We start from the raw sequence: 27,500 nt of genomic DNA, 5'->3' as shown, positions 1-27,500 counted from the left end.
GTATTAAAAAGGTAAAAAAACAAAAAGGATTATGAATGGAAATATATAAAATGGCTCAGAGAAATAAAAAAAAATAAAAAGAATAATTTGAACGTAAAGAAAAAATTGGTTTGCAAATTTGATAGTAAATGAAGAAGTGCTAGTGAAAATTTGTTTAAAGGTGAAAAAAAGAGGAGATGAATTGAAATATATAAAAAGAATGACAAATATAGGAAATAAATAATTTGAACGTAAAAGTAAAGAAAGATAGTAAATGAAGAAAACTATAAAGGTAAAAGAAAAATTAATGTGAATATATAAGATGACAGAAAAATTGAGAAAAGAAGAATTTGAAGGTAAAGGAAAGAAAGATCAAGAAGGAAATAGAGATGATTAGAAAAATAGTCAGTGAAAAGAAGGAACTGGTTTGAAAAGGGAGAAAAAAACTTGACTTTTTTTTATTTGAAGATGAAAAAAAAAGTGGAGACCTTGAATAAAAGAAAAAAAGAAATGTTTTGTTTTTACTAACGAAGAAAAAAAATCGTAAAAAGTATAACGTTTTTTTCTACTAATGAAGGAAAAAAAGAGTCGATAGATAAAAAAAAATATCAGTATTATTATCATTTGTTAAGAAAAACATAAGAAACAAGGAAATATTATTGGTTGTTGTATTTCCAAAGGTTCCTGTCTGTGTGTCTGTTTGTGTGTCTCAGTCTGTCTGTGCGTCTGTCTCTCTGTCTATGTGTCTGTCTATGCGTCTGTTTGTGTGTCTCTGTGTCTGTGTGTCTGTGTGTCTGGGATTCGAACTCTGAATAGAATAGACAAACTTTTCTTTTATCTCTTTATTTTTCTTTCTTTCTGCTGCTGCTGCTATTTCTGTTCTTTCTTTGTGTTCCTGTCTATGTATGTCTGTCTATGTGTCTCTTAATATGTGCACGTGTATGTATGTATGTATGTATGTAAATGTGTGTGTGTGTGTGTGTGTGTGTGTGTGTGTGTGTGTGTGTGTGTGTGTGTGTGTGTGTGTGCGCATGTATGTTTAAAATCTATACACTGCCCTTTTTATAACATACATGTGTGTGTGTGTGTGTGTGTGTGTGTGTGTGTGTGTGTGTGTGTGTGTGTGTGTGTTTGAGACCAAATAAGCAAACATACTCCAATGTTTGGCTGGACATAAGCAAATTATTATTATTATTATTATTATTATTATTATTATTATTATTATTATTATTATTACTATTACTATTATCACTATTATTACTATTACTTGGCAAACATAGCCTATATACAGCTATACATGATGGTAACTTGTATACATATATTTTTGTACCTATAGACTAGCCAGTGTGTGTGTGTGTGTGTGTGTGTGTGTGTGTGTGTGTGTGTGTGTGTGTGTGTGTGTGAGTCAAGTAAACACATATTATTACAGTCATTTAGTCTGAAATTAGTAATAATATTTCTTCTTTGCCTTCTTTTCCTGCTCCTCCTCTTCCGCTCTCTCTCTCTCTCTCTCTCTCTCTCTCTCTCTCTCTCTCTCTCTCTCTCTCTCTCTCTCTCTCTCTCTCTCTCTCAACACTTCAAACATTCCTTTAGATTAAAAAAAAAGTGAACTGACATTACATCTAAAAATAAAACGTGATATATTTCATCTCTTCTTAATTCATCTCACTTTTTTTTAGCGGTGCGTGGATGGTTAGCAAGAAAACAATGACAACAATGACAATAACAAAAGCTACATTGAAGAAAAAAGAGAGGGTGGTTTTTTTTTCAATAAGGTTTGTAAAAAGTCTCAAAAATGTGTCAAAAATATTACTATAAGATTTTTAAGGATGTTTTTTTCTTAAAGGACGTGTTTTCACTGCTACCTAAGAAAGAGTTTTTATTTATTTACTTATTTACTTATTACTTTTACTCTAAAGGCCAGGGGGAGTGAGTGAGATTCGTGTGTAAGCTTAATTCTGGTATTTATTCGGTATTTTATTGATAAGGGATAGAATTAATGACAGGAATGATGATCAGGACAGGAATTGATAAATATGATTTTGTTTGTGATAACTGATGTAATAATCTTTAATGTAATCTGGCTGTAATATTTAGTGATGGTTCCTTTTACCTTTAGCTTTCTCTTTTTTACCTTTTTATTTCAATATACTGTGTTTGTTATTAATTATATATGTTACAATAAGACAGGTACACAAATTATGTAAGTTACACAGATTATATATGTTATAATAAGTTAATAAATTTATATACATTGCACAAATTATATACGTTATAATAAGAGTTACACAAATTATATGCGTTACAAAAAGACAGTTACACAAATTATATAGGTTGAAATAAGACAATTACACAAATGACATACATTAAGTTAAAGTTTTATAATTTTCTATGATATATTTACTTTATTTCATTTATTTAGTTTAGAACCAGAGAATATAATTATAAAAAAAGAGTATTATATGTATGTGCATAGTGAAGAAGGTGAATTTTTAGTTCTGTTGTGTGTCTGAAACTTGACTTTAATTTTGGGTCGGGAGGGAAACAAATACTAAAAAGGGTTTGATTCCGTGAAGGTCCAAACGAAAGAGTTCCAATCCTGTTACGCAATCGCATTATGTTTTGAATCCTCTCCCTGCTGTCTGTGTTTGCTGGACTCTTTGGGGACTGGATTCTTTATTTACTCTCTCTCTCTCTCTCTCTCTCTCTCTCTCTCTCTCTCTCTCTCTCTCTCTCTCTCTCTCTTAAAGCTGACGCGACTTAGAATTCTTAGCTTTATTTCTTATTTTTGTGCCACTTAAATGTTTCTTCACTTTTTACAACAACAACAACAACAATAATAATAATAATAATAATAATAATAATAATAATAATGATAATAATAATAACTGAAATGTTTTTGTCAGCTTTAGAATTGAAAACACTAATCTGTTTTATCAACTTCTCTCCTCTCACTGCCTTCAGCCTCTTTCTGACCGCCGCCATGTTGCATCTTTGACCATCTTCTACCGATATTTTCACGCTAACTGCTCCTCTCATCTAGCTATCTACATGTCAACACTCCTCCCCCCACCCTCCCACCACAACAATTTCTCTCTCTCTCTCTCTCTCTCTCTCTCTCTCTCTCTCTCTCTCTCTCTCTCTCTCTCTCTCTCTCTCTCTCTCTCCTATTGCGTCTATCTAATGCCAAGAGTCAACCAGTGGAACTCCCTCCCTCGCAGCTTCTGTACTTCCATCTTCCTATGACTTCAACTCTTCCAAGGGGGAGGTTTCAACACACTTATCCTAGCTGTCATTTTTCACTACCACACTGTTCGGGGACTGGCACCGTTGTGGGCATTTTTTTAGTTTTGTTGTTGTAGATTTTATTATTATCATTATTATTATTATTATTATTGTTATCATGTTATTTATTTTCTTTATTTTTGCTTATATTTTCGTTTTTCCAGTTACCATTACAAGAAAGATGCCGAATAATAATGATAATAACGATGAAGTTTCAGATATCATAAAGGAAAGGAATGATAACATGAATCCGTAATTGTAGTTTGATAAGTAGTAGTAGTAGTAGCAGTAGTAGTTGTAGTACGTTTTGTAACCTTTGCATATGCAGAAGTTATTATACTGTATATCTTGTGAACGAAGAAATGATAAATATACATATATGATTAAAACCATTACAGATATTTTGTCAACCTTATGTAGCAATAGTGGTGGAGGTCGTAATAATAGTAGTACTAGTAGTAGTAGTAATAGTGGTGGTGGTAGTAGTAGAAGCAGACCAGTATAGTAGTTGTAGTAGTAGTAGTAGAAGTAGGCTAGCATAATAGTAGTAGTAATAATAGTAGTAATAGTAGTAGTAGTAGTACTGCAGTAGTAGCGGAAGACCAGGATAAACTAAACTAACAACTATTTTGAAATATTTCCTACTTCTCTCGTGTAAGTTACTGGGGAATTTTCAGATAACAAGACTAGGAAAGAAAAATTAAACTCCTCGTTGAAAACTCGACAAGCCATTCATCATTTCCAGACCTTTTTTTCAATCAACAACTCAAAATTTCTTCTAATACGGTCAAATAAAACTTTCTCGGCTCTTCCTGTCTCGATTCTGCCTCACTTCCGCTCCGCACCTTCGCTATTTTCAAAGAGCTCTAGTTGAAGTGAAAAAAAAAAATTAAGGTTGTTTTTGTAATTCTAGTGACATGTTAACGAGTTTTCTGCATTATTATCAGTATAAATACTCTTTAGAACTCGGCCAATCGTCTCTGTGGTCTTTGAAAATGTCGCGGTGAGAGAGGGAAGCGTTTCTGAGCATGGCGCTTAAACCATTACGGCTTTTCTAGGTTCAAAACAGTTTATATTTAGACACGGGTGCCTGTTTCCTTTGAAGTGTGCGAGGAGGAGGAGGAGGAGGAGGAGGAGGAGGAAGACCAGAGACGAAAGATTTATAAAAAAAGACACTTATGGTCTTGAGTGAGGTGACGTGAGGTGTGGGCGTATCAGGGGAGACGAGGAGTGTTTAGAGAGAAGAGAGAGGAAGACCTGAGAGATTTTTAATGTAATGAGAGAGAGAGAGAGAGAGAGAGAGAGAGAGAGAGAGAGATTTAAGCTAAGGTTTATGGATGACTGACTGAGCGAGACGCGGCGGACTGAAGCACAACGAAGAATAAGAAAAAGGAAGTAAAATAACAAGTAAAAGGACAAGAAGATAGTGAATGAGTGTTGCAAGAGAGAGAGAGAGAGAGAGAGAGAGAGAGAGAGAGACGTGTGTGTGTGTGTGTATGGAATTGCATCACACGTGGCTTCTTTCCTTAGAAAATAACAAATGAAAAAGCAAAATAGTAAATGGAAAACAGTATAATAACGAGCAAAGAAGCATGTAAATTAATAATAATAAGTATAATAGCTAAGGAGAGAAACACCATGATAGAACGCAAAGGAATTGAAACTTATAAGGATTTGAACTCTACTTTATATCAACACAAGAAAATAAAACATATTAAAACACCAATAGAAAATAAACAAAAACAAAATTAAAGTAAAAGAGACATAGAAGTAAAGGAGGAATAGGAAAAATGGGAATAAAAGAAGAAGAATCAGACAAGAGTATAAAGAATCGAAGTCTATGGATGGTATCATGTCATCTATGGAGTTGTGGCTGAGAGGTAAACAAATGCTGGCGTCTCTCCTCGGTGGGGGTGGAAAAGAGCTAATTTTACACCAATTACTGACTGTTTGGTGACTCTCGCGCCCTGGGGAGGAAGAGGAAGGGCTTGGGCGTCACCACACTTACTAACACTCCGGTAAGGGAAGTGGAAGTACTTATAAATTACTTAAATGTCGAGGTAACTTAAGTGTCATTGGGTTTATTCTTTCCCTTCAGATATTTGTCGTAATGTTGGTGTGTTAAGTGGGTGATTCTTACTTATTGTTACTTATCTCGGGTATTTTAACTTGTTGGGAGTTATTTAAGTGAGGAAGACACGTAAAAGTCACTTAAATACCACGATAACTTGTGTGTCGCCCGTGTGTTGTAGTTATAAATTGTAATGTTACCTTTTAAATGGTCATTTTTACTTCATCCAGCTGTTTTGAGTGCGTGGTGGTACTTCACTGGCTGTATGTTTAGGATAGGCAAGTGTCACGGTAGTAGTAATAAAAGTGGTGTGGTTATTAGTGTTATTTCAAGTGTTGGTTGTATGAGAGAGAGAGTGTCTGGGAGGAGTGGAGTGGCGGAGAAATTAACTGCTACAATTTGGGGATTAGCGATATAATTAACCTTCCTCCTGGATTCGTTGTACTAGTACCAGTATATTTTAGGATTCCCTTCTGTCCTCATTATAAGCTAAGCCAATAGTACATGTGATGTTGTAAGGTGTGTGGTGGTGGTGGTGGTGGTGGTGCGTGGACATCTGAGACTGAAGCTTCATTATATTTCAAGGTTGTTACTGTATGGCTTGCTAATATTGCCAATGAAACTTACATTACTATATGAAAGGAGGCATCGATCTACTTAATCGTTACTATACAGAAGGAGGCATCGATCTACTTAATCATTGCTACACAGGAGGAGGCATTGATCTATGCAGTCATTACTATATGAAAGGAGGCATTGATCTACTCAGGTATGGAGGAAGTTGTGGTTTTAGCAGAGTAATGTTAGAATAGGTGGATGTTGGTGTGGTTTCAGACAGTATTGCTTTATTTTCCACCTGCAAGGATGGAAATAGTGATGGTGGAATAGGGAAGAAATTAATGAGGCAGTGGAATAATGAGATGGAGAAATATGTAAGGAAATAATGAGTGATGGTGGAATGTGTGAAAAATATGATGAGTGATGGTGGAAAATGTAAGAAAATAATGAGATGGAGGAATATGTAAAAAGATAATGAGTGATGGTGGAATATCCTTGAAAATAATGAGAGTGATGGTGGAAAATAATGAGAGTGGTGGTGGAATATGTAAGAAAATAGTGAGTGATGGTGAAATATGTAAAGTAGTTTTTTATTTTATCCAAGAAGGGAAGCCAGCCAATAGCAATCAAAACCCCCCAAAAAAGGCTCACTTGATTGCCAGTCCCCTTAAAGAATAATAGAGTTATCCAGAAGTGGTAGTGGATGGTGACATGACACTGTGTTATGAGGTTTGTGGAGGTTGTTTCCACTTTGAATGTGAAGGTGTGTGTGAGAGAGTGTACAGCTTGTTACTGGATGATGAGGCCACTGTACAGTCTCTATGGCAATGTGGCTTTTGTATACAAGGGTGTGTTAAATGTTAGAAACTTATTGAAAGAATAGGAAAGCAGGTGTTATGTGTATTTACCTTGTTGTATATTACAGGGTTCGAGTGGAGCTCATAGTGACCTGTCTCCATATCTATATTTATCCAACTTTTCCTTAGCTTTGTGCACACTTTCTGCTGCTACAATCGGTTCACTTGTTCCAAATATCCACCGTCCTGTGTGGAAAACTAAACTTTTTAATGTTTCTTGAACACTGACTTTTCTTGATCTTCTTGGAGTGTTCTCATGTGTGTGTGTGTGTGTTAGTATTGATGTGTCTTGTGGTTACATTGATATTATCCTTTACGCAAGTTAGTTATATACCTACATAGATAATATCAGAAATGCAGTGATGACGGGAAGATACCATTAACTCCTTCAGTACCGTGATGTGTTTCCATATTCATTCTGTTTACTATTTGATGATTTTATACAGCTTCAGAAACTTATGTGGGGGATTACAAAAGTGAAAAATGTGGCCATTAGTCTTCAGACCTTCATAGACCCTTCCTAATGTCAATAAAATGGTTTAATCATACACAAATTCCAAGGTAAAAACATGCCCTAAGTATTGAAGGAGTTAAGTATTAGAAAGAGTAGATACTAAGAGCAGTTATCCCCACAGACACCGCCAGCACAGCATCATGGCCGCCACAGAACAGAATACAGTGAGCAAGACGTGGGAGTTGTCACTGTACGAACTGCACCGCACACCACAGGAAGCCATCACAGACAACACAGAGATCGCCGTCTCACCGCGCTCCCTCCACTCAGAGCTCATGTGTCCCATCTGCCTCGACATGCTCAAGAACACCATGACCACCAAGGAATGCCTCCACAGGTTCTGCCAGGTAGGAGGGACACTGGTGCTACTTCAAGAGGGAGAGGAGAGAAAAGTGAGAGGGAAGGGAGTGGGTAGGTAACAGAATCCAATAGAAAAAAAGTTTAGGATGGAGAGAATTAAAGAGAGAAATGCACAGGGATATTGAGAGGGAGAGATGGAGAGAAAAATGAGAGGGAAGGGAGTAGGTTAGTAATGGAATCCAATGGAAAAAAAAATTTAGGATGGAGAGAATTAAAGAGAGAAATGTGTAGGGACATTGAAAGGGAGAGAAAGTGAGAGGGAGAGAAAAGTGAGAGGGAAGGGAGTGGGTAGTTAATGGAATCCAACAGAAAAAGTTTAGGATGGAGATAATTAAAGGGGGGATCTTGTAGTTCATAGTTGAGCACATCATGATACAAAATGACAACCTGTGAAAGATGCATGCCACACGTGTCCAGGAAACTGTGTCAACTACTTACAGATAAAGAGGTGTGGTTTCCTCCCCTCCTGTGTGCTGTGTTGCCTGTGTCACCAGCATCTCTATGTGTGCCCAGCCTAACACACCCCAGCTCCTCCCTTTAACACCCTCTGACAACTTGCAAACACCTTGTAAACACCAATTTTCTTACTGTAACACCCTTGAAACACCTTAGTACCTCTCAAACACCTTGTCAACACCAATTCTTACCCTCTTACACCCTCCCACCACTCAAATACTGGAAACACACCACTTCCTCTTAAGCACCCTACCAACACTAGTTCTCTTACAAACACCCTGCAAACACCATTGCCATCTTCTAAATACCCTACAAACACTAGTACCAGCCTCAAAACCCCCTGCAAACACCAGTATCAGCCTCTAAACCTCATGCAAACACCAGCACTAGCTTCTAAACACCCTGCCACCACCACAGGAATGCATCATCACCGCCCTACGCTCGGGAAACAAAGAGTGCCCAACGTGCCGCAAGAAACTGGTGTCCAAACGATCCCTCCGGCCGGACCCAAATTTCGACACGCTTATCTCCAAGATCTACCCGAGCCGAGATGAATACGAGCAGCACCAGGAACGTGTCATTGCCAAGCTCAACAAGAACCACAACCACGCGTCGCTCATCACGTCCATTGAGGAAGGCATCAAGCTACAGATTCAGAGTCGCCAGAAGAACAGGAAGGCTTTGCAGGAGGACGGAGCCACACCCACACCCTCCGCCCCTTCCACACCCACCCCCACAGATCCCTCCACCACCCCAGTCACCACGCCCAATGTCACAGCCACCGCCACCACTACCACCGCTGCTGCTGCCACTACGCCTCAGTCCACTGGTAGGGGTTTGTGTGTGTGTGTGTGTGTGTGTGTGTTTGATCTGCTGTATTCTCTGACGAGACAGCCAGACGTTACCCTACGGAACGAGCTCAGAGCTCATTATTTCTGATCTTTGGATAGGCCTGAGACCAGGCACACACCACACACCGGGACAACAAGGTCACAACTCCTCAATTTACATCCCGTACCTACTCACTGCTAGGTGAACAGGGGCTACACGTGAAAGGAGACACACCCAAATATCTCCACCTGGCCGGGGAATCGAACCCTGATCCTCTGGCTTGTGAAGCCAGCGCTCTAACCACTGAGCTACCGGGCGTGTGTGTGTGTGTGTGTGTGTGTGTGTGTGTGTGTGTGTGTGTGTGTGTGTGTGTGTGTGTGTGTGTGTGTGTGTGTGTGTGTGTGTGTGTTTCATTGTTTGATCTGCTGCAGTCTCTGATGAGACAGCCAGACGTTACCCTATGGAACGAGCTCAGAGCTCATTATTTCCAATCTTCGGATAGGCCTGAGACCAGGCACACACCACACACCGGGACAACAAGGTCACAACTCCTCGATTTACATCCCGTGTGTGTGTGTGTTTTGGTTGTTTGAGGATGTTTGGAATTCTGGGAAAGACTTGAGGATGGTAAAAAAGGATTGGGGAAGATCTAGGATGGTGTTTGTGTTAGTGTATGTGTATAGTGTGTGTGTGTGTGTGTGTGTGTGTGTGTGTGTGTGTGTGTGTGTGTGTGTGTGTGTGTGTGTGTGTGTGTGTGTGTGTGTGTATTTCCCTAGTTGTAGTTTTACAGAGCCTGGGCTTTATGCTCGTGTGGCCCCGTCTCCATATCTACACTTATCCAATCTTACTTTAAAAGTATGCACGCTCGTTGCAGACACCACTTCTTCATCTAAACTGTTCCACGTCTCAATACATCTTTGCGGTAAACTATATTTTTTAACATCTCTCAGACATCTTCCTTTTCTTAGCTTTTTACTATGTGATCTCGTGCTTCGGATGTCATATTCTTCTCTCAGGATCAGTTTCTCATTATCCACTTGGTCCATTCCGTTGATCAATTTATAAACTTGTAACAGGTCTCCTCTTTCCCTTCTTTGTTCCAGGGTTGGTAGATCCATAGCCTTTAGTCTCTCCTCATATGTCATCCCTTCAAATTCTGGAACCATTCTTGTAGCCATTTTTGTAGCCTCTCCAATTTCCTTATGTGTTTCTTTTTATGAGGGGTCCACACTACTCCTGCATATTCCAATCTGGGTCTTATTATAGTACTTATCAATTTCTTCATCATTTCTTTGTCCATGTAGTGAAATGCTATTCCAATATTCCTTAGCAAATTATATGTTTCTCTAAAAATTCTATCAATATGGCTTACTGGTTGATTGTTTTCTTCCATCGTCACTCCTAAGTCCTTTTCCTTTTTAACTTTCTCCAGTTCTACTCCATCTCCCATCTTATAGATTCCCACAGGTCGTCTTTCACTCTTTCCCATTTCCATGACATGGCTTTTGTTCACATTGAATTCCATTTCCCACTTTTTACTCCATTCCCAGATCTTATTTAGGTCTTCTTGCAGTATTTCACAATCCTCCTTTTGCTTTATAACTCTGCACAGTTTTGTGTGTGTGTGTGTGTGTGTGTGTGTGTGTGTGTGTGTGTGTGTGTGTGTGTGTGCATGTCATTGTATTTTTGTGTTGTTGGACAGTAGAGAAGACTGAAGAAAATCTAACTTAAGCCTAACACAACCTCTCTCAACTGTAGCCTTACCTAACCAAATCAAACTAAACCTAACCTAACCCAACCCAACCCAACCCAACTTAACTCAAACTTAATCTAACCCAACTAAACCAAACCAAACCTAACCAGACCTGACCTAATCTAACCTAACCTAACCTAACCTAACCTAATCTGACCCACACAGCTACAAGTCTCGGCCCAAAGGTGAAGAAGCCAAGACGGACCTCAGAGAACGAGTCTGGGCCTGGTTCGAGTAATGACGGCAACCCAGGCGAGGCGGAGGACGGCGGACCGGTGGAGGCAGGGGAGATTGAGCTGGTGTTCCGCCCTCACCCGCTGGAGATGAACGAGGACAATGAGTTGATAAGAGAATTGAAGGACTCATCAATCCGCTACATCAAGACCACAGCCAACGCCACCAGTGAGTCAGGGAGGGAGGGAGGGAGAGGTGGAGGGGGAGGGGAGGGGAGAAAGGGAGAAAGGGATAAGGAGAAGAAGGAGAGGGAGAAAGAAAAGGAGAAGAAGAGGGAGAGGGAGAGGAAAAGTGAGGGTGAGGGAGAGGGAGAGAGGGAGAGTGATGGTGAGGGAGAGGGGGAGAGGTAGAGTGATGGTGAGGGAAAGAGAAAGTGAGGGTGAGGGAGAGGGAGCAGGTGATGGAGAGGGAGAGGGAGAGGGTGAGGAAGAGAGGAAGGGAGAGGGGGCGGGGGAGTGAGAGAAAGAGGGAGAGATAGGGAGGGAGGAAGGGAGAGGAGCAAGATAAGAATGCTTGCATGAAAAGAGAGAGAGCGAGATAGAGAGAGCACTACTGACATGAACATATATTTGTAAAGATAATAACTAATCCTGAGAGATACTGTGTAAATAAATCATAAAACACACACACACACACACACACACACACACACACACACACACACACACACACACACACACACACACACACACACACACACACACAACCACCGCATCCTAATCTATCCTAACTTAACCTAATTCTTCCATCTCTTTTCAGTCGATCACCTGTCCAAGTACCTGGCGATGAGATTAACCCTTGCCAACAGAACAGGAGAGTTGGAGACAGAGCTTCCATCATCACTCAATAACTTCTGCATCTACATCGCCCCGACCCCCGACCAGTACATTGGCGTGGTGGGCTCACTCACGCTGGAGCAGATCAATGAGAAGTACTGGAGGGTCAACAAGCCAATGGAGATGTTCTACTCTTGGAAGAAAAACTGATTGGGTGTCCTTGTTTGTGTGCTGGAGAAAGAGAAAGAGAGAGAGAGAGAGAGAGAAAGAAAGAGTATGTGTGTTTGAGGGAGTGAGGCTTTTTGTGTGTGTGTGTGTGTGTGTGTGTGTGGTTAGTTAGGTTAGGTTGTGTTTTTTGGGGTATGTGTCTGTGTGTTTGTGTATGTGAGAGAGAAAGAGAGAGAAAGACAGACTGACGGTGTGTGTGTGTATTAGTTTAAAAGGAGTTTTTGCGATGTTTGTGTAAAAAAAGAGAGACAGACAGACATACAGAGAGAAGGAGAGAGAGAGAAAGATAATGTGTGTATGTGTGTGTGAGTATAGGAATGAATGAGTGTGTGTGTGTGTGTGTGTATAGGAATAAATGAGTGTGTGTGTGTGTGTGTGATGGTGTTGGTTCACCTGGTAGTAGTGGTAGTAGTATTTGTCAGGGCTTTCCATTCATCCATCACAAACATCTCAGGACAATTCAAGCATTCAAACACCTTAACATTAACAATCCTTGCTAAATTTCTATACAAACTCTTATTTATTGATTTTAATTCATTGCTGTTGTTGTTGTTATCATTGTTTATCCTGACTGCTGTATAGAGGTACTGTCATTTTATCACTGTCTCTCCTTTTTTTGACGTTCTATATTTTTCAAAGACATTTTACTGGGTTTTGATTGAAGTTTTGCTCTGACGTACTAGGAATTCACTTTTAGCCAGACTGATATACAAAGGTCATCATTTTTGCATTTCTTCTCTATTTTTTTCTCTTTTCTCTTTTTTTTTTTTTCAAGGGCTTTTTTTTGTGTGTTTTGGTTTGTGTTTTGTCCTGACGTAGTAGGAATTAATGTTTTGTTTTCCTTTGTTTTTCTTTTTGTGTTTGATATGCTGTATAGAACTTACCTTTGTTCATCATTTCTCTCCATTTCTTTTCTTTCATCTAAATTTTTTCAAGATTTTGTTTCTATTTTGTCCTGATGTGGAAGTGCTATTTTTACCTCCATTTTTCGTGTGTGTGTGTGTGTGTGTGTGTGTGTGTGTGTGTGTGTGTGTGTGTGTGTGTGTTTAAATCTGATATGACAATAATGGGATGAAACGAGCCTTAGTGTTATCTTTTTATCTATACATACTATACGAGAGAGAGAGAGAGAGAGAGAGATTGCAATTTTTAGATATGACAGAAAAACACCCACAATTAATCTTTTATATCTGTGTATTCTGAATTGGTGTGTGTGTGTGTGCGTGTGTGTGTGCATGTGTGTGTATGTGTCTGCCGGATCCCAGGAAATAGTTGGATTCTAACAAATATCCCAATGAATTCCATTTTTTCCTGTTTGCCTTTCCTAATAAATCAAGAAAGTGCTAAACTATTAATATCAACTCCATTATTCATGTTATTTTTGTTGTTGTACTGTTAGTGATGCTCTTTGTATACCTATGTGGGGTAGAGAACCAGTGTGTGCTGTGGGGCATTGATGTGGTGTCAGGATTGGAGGAAATGCAGAGTAGGGAACGTTCTCATTGTGATGGGGCAGAGATGGACCAATGTGTGCTGTGGGGCCTTGCTGTGGGTGTGTGTTGCCAGCTGTGGTGTGTCTAAGCTCTGAAGTGTTTGTTAGGTGGTTCATAAGACTGTCCTTTTCTCTGACAGGGCTGAGAGAGTGTGTGTGTGTGTGTGTGTGTTGGATTGCCAGCTAGATGTATAGATAGATAGGCCAGTCAGGTGTCACACAAATTTAAGTTATTTTGGTTTTACAGATGTGTACAGGGGAAGAGAATGGGTGTGGTGTTGTGTTCTGTATCTCCATCTGCTCACCACCACCACCACCACCATCATCACAGTCATCTCTCTGCTTGCCTGCTTGTTCACCTTAGTGTCTTGTAAAATAGGAGTATACATTCCTCTTCCTCTGTGTTCGTCTCTTCCTTCTTACCTTTGTTTTCAGCCGATGCACTCCAGTCAACATAGCAGCCGTGGTTACTGGGAATGTTAATTAGGTCACTCAGCCAGCCAGCAATTGAGTATTTGTCATAGAGTAAGGAGGACAGACTGTTGTTATCGCTGTAGGTAGAAAATTAAAGTAAATCAAAATTGAATTATATAATGTAAAACTTGTAAGGTTAGAGAGAATTATTGGCTGAGAGTTCTAGTTAATGGTGGCTGGCTTAACAGTAGTGTAAGAGGTTTTTTTAGGGAATCTGTATATTATCTATTTAGTTTTTGTCATTAATTACTGTGTCAGCATATTTTTGATGTTTTGCTTCCTCTGTGGCTGTCTTTGTAACCTTTAGTGTGCAATTCAATCTTTATTTGTCTGACGTCTTCACTCCTTTTCATAAGTTTTTACCTCTCTATTCTTCACTCTCTGGTGCCTCACTTCAGAATCTTTCCATCTATTTCTCTATTGCCTGACTCTGACATTTCAAGTTGTCATTATTATTTTTCATATTCTTCTGTTTTTCATTATTATTCTCTTCTTTATCCTTTTTTCTCTCTAATTCCTCACACCTTACATTTCAAGTTTGTCATTGTTTTTCTTCTATTGTTTTTTTTTTCATCATTATTCACTTCTCTAAATCTCTCTCAAATGTTCCTCTCCATCTATTTCTCCATTGCCTCACTCCTTATATTTCAAGTTTTAGTCATTAACTCTTCTATTCTTCTGTTTTTCATCATTATTCACTTTATCCTCCTCTCTTACATATGTTTTGCTTTTGTTTTTCATTAGTCACTCCTCTATCCTCCTCTCACTCAAGTTTATCATTATTTACTACTCTATTCATATTTTCATCACTTCTGTCCTTCTCTCTTTTTTTATTTTACTTTTCATTATTATTCACTCTCTCTCTCTCTCTCTCTCTCTCTCTCTCTCTCTCTCTCTCTCTCTCTCTCTCTCTCTCTCTCTCTCTCTCTCTCTCTCTCTCTCTCTCTCTCTCTCTCTCTCCTTACATTTCAAGTTATTTATTTATTTACTCTTAGAATCCTTTGTAATATTGTGACAGGTAATTTCTCTTTCCTTTTAACTTCTGTGGACTTGAAGCTTTAATTGGACACTTTTAGACCCTTCAGGAGTAATGGAAAGCAAGGTGTAAGGAATAGAAATACTCGATATGTTGCCGTGTTTATTTTTAGCATGGGGAGGTCAGGTCAGGTTAGGTTGACAATCCCAGTAGTCTCGGCTGCCTAGGAAGGGTTGGGAGGCTAAAGGTTTTGTCGGAAGGTAACAAACTTTCGGCAAAACTTTCGGCCTCTCTCTCTCTCTCTCTCTCTCTCTCTCTCTCTCTCTCTCTCTCTCTCTCTCTCTCTCTCTCTCTCTCTCTCTCTCTCTCTCTCTCTCTCTCTCTCTCTCTCTCTCTCTCTCTCTCTCTCTCTCTCTCTCTCTCTCTCTCTCTCTCTCTCTCTCTCTCTCTCTCTCTCTCTCTCTCTCTCTCAGTCAATGCTTCACTAAATCAACTAAGTTCCTATCATTCCGACCTGAAACTATCTATGTTTATGATCTCCTCTTCCTTCTCAATCTCTCATCCCCTGTATTTGGACAACAATCATTCCTCCTCCTTGTCATCTTCCTTCTCCATCTTTCATTCTCTCCTATTTAGACAACAATCATTCATAAGTCCACAAAATCATCTCCACCTTCATTTTAATCTCTCTACACTCTTCCTTCTCTCATTCTCTTTTCACACTACACAATCACTCAATACTGCACCAAGTCTCAATCATCTTGTATCATTTACCCACTCAGCTGTTGATGACATGCCTTACTCATGTTGATGTCAGCATCTGTGAGGGAAGTTTGAAGTCCTGTTGCTTTTGTGAGTGTCTGGCCAGCTGGTGTAGTCTTGTATCTTGCCATGCTGTGTTGAAGTTAATCTTGGAGGTTTTGCTGTGAATATTTGTGGGTCTTTGTTATTACTATTGCTGTGAATATAAGGATTTTCTTTCCTCCTGTGACGGTGAATCTCTTGGTCTTCATTCTTCTTCCTCCTCCTCCTATGAATGCAAGAGTTATCCTTCATTCCTCCTCTTGCTGTTTTGCTGTTAATCTGCTGGTCTTATTTCCTCCTGTGGTAAATCTGTGAGGCTTCTTTCATTCCCTATCCTGTGTATCTCTGTGTTCATTCTCTCTCTTCTGTGAATACGAGTGTTTTCCTTCATTCTTCCTCTTCCTGTTAATCTGTTGGTGTTCATTCTTCCTCCTAAATGTACTGATGTTTCTGTCTTCATGTCACCAATCTGCCGGTAAGGAAAAGGGTGACAAGGGTGTGTGGAGTTGAGATAGGCCAGTGGAGAAAGTTGAAAGTATGACAAGTAGGAAAGAGAGAGAGAGAGAGAGAGAATTATGATTATCAATTTATTTCTTACACTTTTGTTTGTACAAGAGGGAAAAAGAAAAGGTTTGCTCTCTCTCTCTCTCTCTCTCTCTCTCTCTCTCTCTCTCTCTCTCTCTCTCTCTCTCTCTCTCTCTCTCTCTCTCTCTCTCTCTCTCTCTCTCTCTCTCAAGAAGAAAGCCAAAATGTTTATGACAGTACAAGCAGGTCACAGTTACAGCAAGACAAGCAGCAGAGCCAGCCAGCCAGCCAAGCCATTGGTTTGCTGGTGCTGGTGTGTGTTCTCGGTGGGTAGCAGTGCTCTTCAAGCTTACACACTACCCTCTTCACTATGTGAACCAACATATCAGCTTAAAAATGTTGAGTAAATCACTCAGCTAGTGCCGTTGGCTTAAGCTTCTAACATTTGTGAGCAAAGCAACTGACATGAGTTGGATTGCCATATGTTAATCCTCAAAATTCCTGTTACCTTCACTAACACCTCATAATATTGGTAATATAAAGAAAAAAAAAAAAGATTTATCTTTGCTGCAGTAACAAGGTCACAATGCCACAAACAAGCAAGCAGTAACCCAAACTGATGCCTATATCAATGCACAACAATGGGAGGCAAGTCATGCGACTGAGGGAAGGCAGGGAGCATTAAACCCATAGAAGACCAAAGACCATAATATTATAAGGGAATTAACAACTAAGTGGACTTTTTTTTTTTATTCTATGTTGCCTTCTGCCAGCTTTCCCTCCTTACACAGGAAAAAAAGGATCAGTATAAAGGTGTAGAAAATTATCACCCACAGTTTAAAGGTGAATGGAGGGTGTGAATGGTAAGTGTGTTATACACTGTGAGGCAGTCTGTCTGGGGCTGAACACAACCAGCAGCCTGAAGTAACAGCTGGCGGCCGCCAGTGTCACCCACTCAATATATTTAGGTCGCCTCAAGGCAAAGATCAGTTCTAGTGAAACACCGCCGTGTGATGATAGCCTCATCCTTGGGTATAACAAACACACGCACACGATAATAAAGCGTCTGCTGCTGCTGGTATGTACTACTACACTCCCTCACACACACTAGCATTCCACATTTTTTCCTATCACTGCACTAGCTGTATTTCAGGCGGGCAACATCAGGAAAGAACTGAGAATTGGTGGAAATGTTGACAGTCGACACAGGGAGGGACGGGGATTAGTGGGGCGGAGTCTTGGCCTGGGTCATGGTGGGCGCTGGGCAGTCTGAACGGAAGCATTGCTTTATTTAACCATTAATAGGCCATTAGGTAGCTAGTTCTGGCTTTGCTTCTCTCTCTGGGTCTGGAAACACAGGAGAGTGCAGGCAAACATTGGTGGACTGACCTGGGGGAAGGCACGGCTGAGGTGCCTCTGTGGCCGAATATTTACGTACGTAATTCATTTTAAAAATCACGAGAAGAAAAAGGCACCCAGACTGGAATGCACCACAGTTTCAGACGCAACAAATACTTTAACTAATAACCAAAACATAAAAACGTTACCGAGTCGATTGTTTACGAAGCGATGTCTAACGAGCGGTCGTGTTTCAAATGTCGAGATGGAAAGCAGAGCTACACTACATAATACAATTTTTTTGTACGAAAAATTTTTGCTTTCCAGCCAAGTAAAGAAAAAGCAGATTTCTCATCGTATAAAGATTTTCGTTTTTCTATTTTTGCACCGTTAATTTCTTAAAAAAAATTGAAATACGAATAATTAGACGAAATATTATGAAATATTATTGGAATCATGTCCTCCATATTTTTTAGGTCTTGTATCAAGCACCAAAACAATCCTAGGCGTGTAAATAAAAGTATCTTGAAATTATAGAACGCCGAAAGTGTTATTTCAACGAAAAAAAAAAAAACAGCTAGTCACGATCTTATTTCTGATTATATCTTCATTTACATTCCTATCGATAAATAAAATGCAAAAACAATGCAAACTCCAATAATAACCGAGAAAAAGTCAAGAGGTAGAACCGAAGTAGTTTTTTTTTTTTTTCACCTTCTCACTACCTCCATCTCCCCTTCCCTTCGTCCCACACTCCTCCCCACCCCTCCACCTCAACTTCCTCCATCCATTCCAACACAGTGAGCCTTTTAAACACTTACGAACACCTGCAAAACACTCAGAAAACACCGTAAATCACTTGGCTGCTGGGTGAAGGGGCGTGGCTGGCGGGGCCTGGCGGCGGTTGGAGGATTGGGGAGTCAGGGATTCTTTTGTGTGTGCGTGTGTGGTTGTGTGGGTGTGGTTATGTGCGTGAGGGTGTGGTTATGTGCGTGTGTGTGTGTGTGTGTGTGTGTGTGTGTGTGTGTGTGTGTGTGTGTGTGTGTGTGTGTGTGAGTAAAGATCTGTGATGAGAGAGAGAGACCTTAAGAAAGTCCTCAAAATTGCAAAGTTTTCAAGAAATTTCTCTGGAGCTTACAGCGCTCCCCTTCCCACACTCCAGCTGATAAGGCTCACCACCAATCTCAAGGGATAGGCCTACAGAAGTCAAGTTAGCCACCCCCTCCCAAAACAGTTGCTACCAGGTAAACCCTTCTTCTCCTTCCTCTCCCTCCATTTCAGGCTTTAGAAGGCTTTAATTTTTTTTAAACAGTTATTGATGGAAGGTGAAAATCCAGACATTAGATGAATTTTAAAAAATCTCCCCGGACATAGATTTCAACACGTGAATTCCAGACATATTCGGGAAAATCCGGCCGTAAGGCAACCCTATACATGAGTAACAGGAAGGATTATGCTCTTATAAATTGGCAGAGATGGCTGTAGGTCGTAGGTAAATACGAGCTACAAACTACATTTAAGAAATGTTTTTTGACCGACCGATGGTTTTTTTGACTGACGTGTTGAACACTTTTTAAGACGTTGAAAACTTTCTAAAGAAGTATAATTAACTTGTTACGTATATTCTTAAAGAAAGATTCGGCCAACAAATCTGAACAACTATAACAAAGTGTATATCCACTATTGCTCTAAGGTAGTATGCATGCTCTCCACCTATGGACCAATGTTGCCCCAGCCCACAGCTCACCGACAGCCCGCCTTCCTGCACGTTCATACCATTGTAGAGGTGCAGGAAGCGTTATGGAATGCCACCAACAATAAAACCAATGTATTCCCTTGGTGTACGAATATTCTATCCTGTTTACTGTATCTTACCACACACGGCAGGAAAGCAGACTGACCTTTCAAAATGACGAGCACTACCCACTGTAGATGTCTATAATAGCCGTTCTGAAGCGTTTTTCTTGTTCACTAATTTGTCATTGGCACCGTGAAAAAACAAGCATCCTTTAATTACCCGTGTCACTTCAGAGCATTTGGAAGTGAGTGGAGGTGCGGCGCGTAAGTGTTACAGAATAAGTCCTAATCTCATAACTAAGTGAGTTAACACTGTAAACGCCGGTGATTTCCCTCTCCCTTTACCTCTCCTCCACCAGCGCCACATCATCACTCCCTCGGGCGCATTGGTAAAACACACGATAGGTACAAAAGGCACATAATTATCGTCTCGGTAAGCTCCCACAGCCTTTCTCCCCCCATATATATATACACTCATCACAAAAAAAAAAAAAAAAAAAAAAATAACACTAATATAGACATTTACGTGTGGCAACCCGGGCTACAGCACCAACAGCTCCTCACGCCCCCACCTGTCGGCGTGTGAAGGTCCACTGGCTGCCTCCCGACATCCACGTCCGCAGTGTCCGTGTTTCTGAAGCTTCACGAGATAGGAGGAGAGGAGGGGTGGCAGAGAGGAGGAGACTAGTTTGGGAGATTTGAAGCTTCATGATACACAGCAGAATTGGATAGAAAACATTTTTGAGGAAAATTTAAATGAAGGAGATCTGGAGGAGAGTTTTGAATGGAAGATAGTGTGGCTGGAAGCTGGTACCGTACATGTAGAGATGGCTTTTAAATTAATTTTGTTGAGAGAGGCGTAGGTCACGAGAAGACTTGATAGAATGCTTTAAGTCATGAGGGAGACATAACAAGGCTGACTTACCCCAGATTTTCAGGTTTAATAAATCAGCATAGAACAAGAAATGCTTTGTTCAAGCTTTAAAATTTAGATTAGAAAAGAGTGGAATGAACTCAATAATCATGTAATGAGTGGTCAGTCATGAGGGAGCCTTAAAGGATTAAACAAATTTATGGCTGGAGATGACACGTGGAAACAGGTAAGCATGTTTGATACACATTACACTGTGACTGCACAATACACACTGTGCTGCATGGTGTTACTACACGGGCGGCTGTTTTGAAGCACCTCAGTACAGGACTTACCGCATTACACACTAACCACCGCCAAGTGAACAGCCATGCTCCCCTGTAGGATAGAAACACTTGTGGGTACACAGAGGAGTACTTTATTATAGTACTGGTGGCTGACCAGTGACCAACACTGTCAAGCCACAACATTCAATAGATAAATAGTTCAAGTAATAATGTGATACAAAGGTGCGTACAACAGGTGCACAGCGACGCTACCACGACCTACAGGCTACTCACTAACGACTAACGACTACTGACTACTGGCTACTTGTCTTTGGCTTGTTTGGCGACACGCCTCGTTCTCAACCCTTTCCACGCCCATCCCAGCCCAGCCACGACCCACCTGTCGCGCGGCCCGTCCCACGCCCTCAGCCTGGCGCAGGGCGTCCTTTGGCGGCCCAGCGCGGTGCGGTGGGCGGCTGCTCCCGTCACGTGAAGACACGGCAGCTCGTAGCACCCCTCGTCCCGGAGCCTCAGATGAGCGGGCGGCGCTCCTCCAGAGGGAAATGCGTCTCGAGGGGCGCCGCCTGAGCAGGAAGCGGAGGCACCAGGGCGGTGATTTCAGAAGCCTCGGTGTAGGTGGCAGGAGTGGCGTCCTGGGCGCGGGCGTGGTCGGGCGCCGGTGGGGAGGCGGGAGGCGAGGCGTGGTGATCGTCGCTGGAGTCAGCAAACACGCTATCGTCCAGCGCGGCGGCGTCCAGAAGAAGGGGTGGCGCGGGCACGGGGTCGTCCTCGTGACTCTGCTCGTACACACAGGACAGCTGGTCAGGTCGCAGGTGCAACGGGCACGGCGGGCTGTCTGGTACCGAGCCCTCGCGCCCTGGGGTGTACGCCTCGCGCTCCACCGCAGTCTGGCGCGTCAGGCGTGGCTTGGCGCGCCCAGTGGGCGGTCGCATGGCAGGAATGAGGGCGCCCTGGCTCAGTTGGCGTGGAGGTCCCGCCCCGCGTCCGCAGCGCCGCGGTGCCGCCGTGACCTCACCGCCCCGCGCCCTGCCACTGCTGTTGGAGGTGTCTGAGGACACGGAGGAGCGGGAGATGCGCCAGGTGGCGGTGGACGCCGAGGCGGCGGAGTCAGGGCGCGAGGCGGACAAGCTGCTCTCCTGGGACGGCCGATGCGATGCGGACCACGAGTTGTGGCGGCGGCGGTCCATCGCGCGCGGCAAGGTAGCGCCGCCACGCCCGCGCCGCCACGTGTCGCTCCAGGAGCCGCTGCAGGTGTCGCTGGAGAGCGAGGCGTGGCGCGGACCGCGGCGTGCCGCAGCGTCTGCCTGGAAGCTGCCGTCGCTGGATGAGGTAATGGTGGTGGCGCCGCGCTGGCACAGAAGGTGCTTGAGCGCCGCCAGGCTGAGGCGCGGGCGCCGCCTCTTCTCTTGCTTGCCGAAGCGACAACCACAGGGCGGCTTGCCGTCGCCCTGCGAGGTGTGGTCCACTGCGCTGTTGGTGTTGGCGGGCGTCTGTCTGTTGCTGAAGTTTGAGGAGTGACGGCAGCGGCCGATGCCTCGCGTGACGCGGGACTCCTCGATGGTCTTGCACAGCATGACGCAGTCCTTCTTGAACTGCTTAGTGAGCAGCGCGTACAGGAAGGGATTGCAGCACGAGTTGAGCGGCAGGATGAACACCGTGAATACCTTGGCCTCCTCCAGCGAGATGAGGTGGAGGTCAAAGGCGGAGGTGAGGGAGAAGAAGGCGATGGGCGCCCAGCACACCAGGTCGGTGAAGACGAGCAGCGCCATGCGCTTGGCGATGCGGGAGTCGTTGCTGTTCCAGGCCTGCGAGCCACGGATGGCGCAGTAGATCTTGAAGTAGCAACCCATCAGGATGAGGAAGGCCACGCCGTTGATGAACATGAGGAACACCACGTAGCCCAGGCCGGGTCCCGCCGTCTCGAAGGGCAGGCACACCGCGAACTTACGGTAGTCTGACACGCCCGCCAGCGGCAGCACCGCCATGGTAAGGGCGAACACCCAGCCAGCCGCCATGATGTACGCCGCCTGCCGCAGCGACAACCGCTTTTGCAGATGCATGGCGTGCGTGATGGCGTAGTTCCGCTCCAGCGTGATGACCGCCAACGTGTACACCGACAGCTCGGAGCTCAGCACGCCCAGGAAGCCCGCCACCTGGCACCCCGCTGACATCTGCCACGGAATGGCGTACATGCGGAACTCCCCAAGCGTGGAGGCGTCCGCCACCGCCAGGAACCCTGCAGTGTGCCGAGGAGACAGGAGAAGAGCGTCAATGTGTGTGTGTGTGTGTGTGTGTGTGTGTGTGTGTGTGAACCTTCCCCTCCCTATCTCAGCAGGCGCCTCGCCCCTCACCTAGGTACACGCCCATGAAGAAGTCGGCGAGCGCAAGGTTGGTGACGAGGAAGCGCGGCACGTCCATCTTGGCGTAGGCGGCGACCAGCACCACCACTACCACGCCGTTACCCATCAGCGCCAGCAAGAACACGATCCATACCCCGCAGCGCAGCGTCCACCAGTCAAACAGGTCACGGCACGGCATGAAGGGCCCTGGCAGACAAAGAGAGAGAGAGAGAGAGAGAGAGAGAGAGAGAGAGAGAGAGAGAGAGAGAGAGAGAGAGAGAACTTTAGCTCCACATTCGCTGGTGCCAACTTTTCACACATATAGTACACAAACTCACAAACCTCGACAAAAGCCACCCCTTCCTCCCCATCTCCCCGGCCCTACTCACCAGGTAGAGGGATGCACTGAGGGCGTATGGGCGTGGTGAGGGGCTGCTGGGGCGGGGGCGGGCGGCCGGGGTGTGGGTGGGTGTAGTTGCGGAGTGCTGGAGGGAAGGCAGTGGGGAGGTTAGCCCACAACCTCTCAAAGCTCAACCCGCCCTCTACAAACAAACGACTGGGTGAGACTGACAGACAGATTGGCAGAAAGAGAGAGAGAGAGAGAGAGAGAGAGAGAGAGAGAGAGAGAGAGAGAGAGAGAGAGAGAGAGAGAGAGAGAGAGAGAGAGAGAGAGATTGTGATGGAATGAATTAATTTTATGCTAACGAAGAAAATTAAGTGTTTCAGAGAGAGAGAGAGAGAGAGAGAGAGAGAGAGAGAGAGAACCCATACAAATTTATACGTAATAATGATGATGACAATAATAATAATAATAATAATAATAATAATAATAATAATAATAATAATCTAACTACATCTCAGACTAAACTAAACGCTACTTAAACATAATGAAACTTTAAAATCAGACACACATTGAAAAAGATCGAGAAAAGAGACAAAATAATACTAAAGAGAGAGAGAGAGAGAGAGAGAGAGAGAGAGAGAGAGAGAGAGAGAGAGAGAGAGAGAGAGAGAGAGAGAGAGAGAGAGAGAGAGAGAGAGAGAGAGAGAGAGAGAGAGAGAAAATTATTTAGGTCAACCAAGGTCATCTCTCTCTCTCTCTCTCTCTCTCTCTCTCTCTCTCTCTCTCTCTCTCTCTCTCTCTCTCACATTCCTAACCCTACCCTACCTTACCTACCTTACCTTTCCTCCTCCCCTTTCCTCCCCAAGCCTTCCCCTTACTCACCATCTTCCTCCTCCTCCTCCCCTCCCATCCTCCATCCGTCGGTAACGTTCCACAGTCCAGGATGGGAGCTCCAGGATATGTTGAAGATGACGTCCTCTCCTATCCTGGGCTCCTGCGTCACGTCCTCTTCAATGGATAGGAACGGACAGCAGTGATAGGCGTACGACAGAACCAGAGAGTGTACCTTTGGGGAGAGTGAGGGAGAGTAAGTGTGAGTGTGAGAGGGAGACTACAATTCAAGTAGGCCTTTTTTTCTAATATTATTTTTTTTTTTTTTTGCCCTTTTGGTAATTCTCCCTCTTACATAAAAAAAAAAATAGTGTAAGGTGAAGAGAGAGAAAAATATGACATGATTTCTGGATCATTAATAGGAGGAATAAGAACCTGGTTAATCATCTCTGTGGGCTTGGAAAATAGGCGGAGGCAGAGTGAGTGAGTGTGAGTGTGTGTGTGTGTGTGTGTGAGAGAGAGAGAGAGAGAGAGAGAGAGAGAGAGAGAGAGAGAGAGAGAGAGAGAGAGAGAGAGAGAGAGAGAGAGAGAGAGAGAGAGAGAGAGAGGACATAATTTCTGGATTATTAATAGGAGAACCTGGTTAATAATTATGGCCTTGGAAAATAGTCGTGGGCAGAGAGAGGAGAGTACGTGTGTGTGTGTGTGTGTGTGTGTGTGTGTGTGTGTGTGTGTGTGTGTGTGTGTGTGTGTGAAAGTAATAGACTGTAAGATGGAGATAGACAACTGAACAAAATAGCTGGATTATTAACAGAAACAACACTCACGAGAACCTGTTTAATCATCTTTGTGGGCTTGGAAAATAGTCGCGGTGATGTGATGTGATTTTCTAAAGTATTTCTATCGTTCTAGTAACATATTAAGATTTCCACATTATCAACAGGAAAAACACTCATGAGAACCCAGTTAGTCATCCTCGTGGCCATGGTAAACACCCTTAAAGAGAGAGAGAGATTGAGAGAGAGAGAGAGAGAGAGAGACAGCAACGCCTTTCAGAATTGGCGCTGTAAGACTCTGAAGGAGACATAAACAAAACGTCTTTAGTAAATCTACCTTAGGGAAACTGTCATGGAGATTGGAGAGAGAGGGAGAGAGAGACACACACACACACAGACAGACAGAACAAAGCGTTTCGGAATTGTGGCTGTGGAAGTGACATAAACAAAACGTCCTTAGTAAAATCTACCTTGGGGAAACTGTCCGGGCCTGGAAACACTCTGAGATGTCTGTTGTTGTGCACTTTGATGGAGACCACGTGTTGCAGCCCCACGTGCGGCAGTCTGGGGAAGTGGTTGTCGCCGAGGTTACTGTGGAAAGAGACGAGAGAGTGAAGGAAGGAAAGACAGGTGTGTACAGAAACATCCACAAAGATGAGAGAGTGAAGGAAGGAAAGACAGGTGTGTACAGAAACATCCACAAAGATGAGAGAGTGAAGGAAGGAGAGACAGGTGTGTACGGTAACAACATCCACACAGAGATGAGAGAGTGAAGGAAGGAAAGACAGGTGTGTACAGAAACAATATCCACACAAATGAGAGAGTGAAGGAAGGAGAGACAGGTGTGTACAGTAACAATATCCACGTAACATATTGCCTGCTAATGACCAACCCGAACACTGAGAATGATAGAGTGTTGTTTGGTTGTCATACTGTGGAGCGAAGTCCCGCCTCTCTCCTAAGTGTGGTAGTGGTGGCTGCTACGAGGGCCGGGAGTGTACCGGGAGTGACTGCAACATGTAGCCTGTCTTCACAAACAAGCTAAAAGAGCGAGAGGAAGGGAGGCAGAGGGAAGGAGGAAGGGAGGGAGGGAGGGAGGAGGGAGGAAGCTACGGAGACAGACGGGAAAAAGGAAGGAGAGGGAGGAAGAGAGTGAGACAAGGAAGAACATTATGAGAGAGAGAGAGAGAGAGAGAGAGAGAGAGAGAGAGAGAGAGAGAGAGAGAGAGAGAGAGAGAGAGAGAGGAAATGAGAAATAGGCTACCTGAGGAAGTGTTTCAGAGAGAGAGAGAGAGAGAGAGAGAGAGAGAGAGAGAGAGAGAGAGAGAGAGAGAGAGAGAGAGAGAGATAACTCACATGTCCTCAAGGCTGACGAGTGGAAGAAAGGCATCCTCTTCTATCTCTAAAATCTGGTTCCTCTGTAGATCCCTGAGAGAGAGAGAGAGAGAGAGAGAGAGAGAGAGAGAGAGAGAGAGAGAGAGAGAGAGAGAGAGAGAGAGAGAGAGAGAGAGAGAGAGAGAGTACATTAGTGTATACATTAGATATCCACACACACACACACACACACATCTGTCTATACCCTCTCCCCTCTCACAAACACATACACCCCTTCTCCCTCCCTCTTCTTCCCTTCCTTCCCCTCACCCTCAAACACCTCCCTCCATACACACACCACCCTCTTCCTCCCTCTATCCTCTCCCCTCAATCCCCCACCGCCACACACACACACACACACACACACACACATCCTAACCTAGCCTGACCTAACCTAACCCAGCCTGACCCAGCCATACGTACAGGACCTGCAGGCTGGAGAGTCCCACAAAGGCGTCTGCAGGCACGTGTGATATCCTGTTGTCCTGAAGAAGGAGGTCCTGCAGGAGTGGCGCGCCCCTGAAGGATGCGTGGCCCAGGCTGCTGATGGCGTTGTCACTCAGGTCCCTGTAGCAGGAGGAGGAGGAGGGAAGATATTAGTGAGTGGTGGTGGTGGTGGTGGTGGTGGTGGTATGCACTATATACATTATAAACTGAATAACTATCAAAGGAAGGCTTCCATAATCTAAGTTAGTCATATGGTCAGTCAGTCAGTCAATCAGTCAGCCGGTGAGTCATTCAAGCACTCACTCATTCACTCATTCACTGCAGTAAGTGTCCGGGTTGAGACACTTAACGCACGCCTTGTTTCCGCCACCCAGACACTTATTGATGGTCCCGCGCGGCGCACACACCAATCAGTGCCTCAGACCTCATTGTCTCGTGGCCTCGCCTCGCCTCGCCTTGCGGACAGACAGACGTGACACGCTGGCGGCTTGGCGCTGGCCTCGCTCTGTATTCCAGTATTCTTTTTGCTATACGGCAGTTTGGCACCGTTTGTTTAACTGAGCCTCTACACAACGGCACCACTCCATCACACCAGCCATGAATAATCAAACCTACTACACTGTACACTCATTCGGTCAGGCAGTCAGTCAGCCATACAGCCATTCATTGAGTCATGCAGTCAGCCAGTCAATACTCACAGCAGCCTGAGCTCAGCGCAGTCAGTCAAGTCAGGCAGTTCCTTTATGGCGTTCAGGTGAAGGTTCCTGTAAAGACACATGGAAATACAATAGAAACACAAGAAAAATTATATATATAACATTGACAGAGAGAGAGAGAGAGAGAGAGAGAGAGAGAGAGAGAGAGAGAGAGAGAGAGAGAGAGAGAGAGAGAGAGAGAGAGAGAGAGAGAGAGAGAGAACGAAAT

At 43.6% G+C, this 27,500-nt stretch overlaps 3 protein-coding genes and 1 long non-coding RNA gene across 8 annotated transcripts in view; 2 read left to right on the top strand and 2 right to left on the bottom strand.

Annotated features, from left to right (window-relative positions):
• LOC123513609 (membrane progestin receptor gamma-like) overlaps positions 1 to 3,657 on the top strand; it is a 9,580-nt gene extending 5,923 nt beyond the window's left edge. The window contains exon 2 of the mRNA XM_045270870.1: positions 1 to 3,657. This exon is cut by the window's left edge and continues 2,166 nt beyond it. The gene's annotated coding sequence lies outside the window, so the exon portion shown is untranslated.
• A 1,461-nt stretch (positions 3,658 to 5,118) lies between these two features.
• LOC123513608 (E3 ubiquitin-protein ligase RING1-like) lies at positions 5,119 to 13,250 on the top strand. Of its 2 annotated transcripts, XR_006677413.1 has the most exons (6): positions 5,119 to 5,282; positions 7,386 to 7,611; positions 8,498 to 8,909; positions 10,830 to 11,066; positions 11,658 to 12,005; positions 12,229 to 13,250. XR_006677413.1 is itself a non-coding variant. In XM_045270869.1 (5 exons), exons 2-5 carry the CDS (start codon positions 7,405 to 7,407, stop codon positions 11,882 to 11,884), a joined length of 1,083 nt encoding a protein of 360 aa, XP_045126804.1. In that variant the 5' UTR covers positions 5,119 to 5,282; positions 7,386 to 7,404; the 3' UTR covers positions 11,885 to 13,250. The 2 variants fall into 2 exon arrangements, 1 of the variants encoding a protein (XP_045126804.1); XM_045270869.1 differs by having other exon boundaries at positions 11,658 to 13,250.
• Positions 13,251 to 15,273: 2,023 nt separating this feature from the next.
• On the bottom strand, positions 15,274 to 20,128 carry LOC123513607. Its single transcript, XR_006677412.1, has 2 exons — positions 19,835 to 20,128; positions 15,274 to 16,117 (listed from the first exon to the last, which is right to left on the bottom strand). It is a non-coding gene; the product is annotated as an uncharacterized LOC123513607 (long non-coding RNA).
• A 453-nt stretch (positions 20,129 to 20,581) lies between these two features.
• Positions 20,582 to 27,500, bottom strand: part of LOC123513606 (follicle-stimulating hormone receptor-like) — a 27,806-nt gene continuing 20,887 nt past the window's right edge. For 3 of the 4 annotated variants that reach the window (XM_045270867.1, XM_045270866.1, XM_045270865.1), the window contains 8 exons: positions 27,275 to 27,340; positions 26,553 to 26,696; positions 26,112 to 26,183; positions 25,226 to 25,346; positions 24,031 to 24,214; positions 23,195 to 23,347; positions 22,818 to 23,012; positions 20,582 to 22,702 (listed from right to left, as the gene is read on the bottom strand). In XM_045270867.1, coding sequence (XP_045126802.1) covers positions 20,976 to 22,702; positions 22,818 to 23,012; positions 23,195 to 23,347; positions 24,031 to 24,214; positions 25,226 to 25,346; positions 26,112 to 26,183; positions 26,553 to 26,696; positions 27,275 to 27,340 — 2,662 coding nt within the window. In that variant the 3' untranslated portion in view covers positions 20,582 to 20,975. The remainder of the gene's footprint in view (positions 22,703 to 22,817; positions 23,013 to 23,194; positions 23,348 to 24,030; positions 24,215 to 25,225; positions 25,347 to 26,111; positions 26,184 to 26,552; positions 26,697 to 27,274; positions 27,341 to 27,500) is intronic. The other variant, XM_045270868.1, reaches the window with a different exon arrangement.

Source organism: Portunus trituberculatus, chromosome 36 (genome assembly GCF_017591435.1).
Source record: "Portunus trituberculatus isolate SZX2019 chromosome 36, ASM1759143v1, whole genome shotgun sequence".
NCBI lineage: Eukaryota > Metazoa > Arthropoda > Malacostraca > Decapoda > Portunidae > Portunus > Portunus trituberculatus.
The sequence above is the reverse complement of the archived record's forward strand: the minus strand, read 5'-3'. Positions and strand labels throughout refer to the sequence as shown.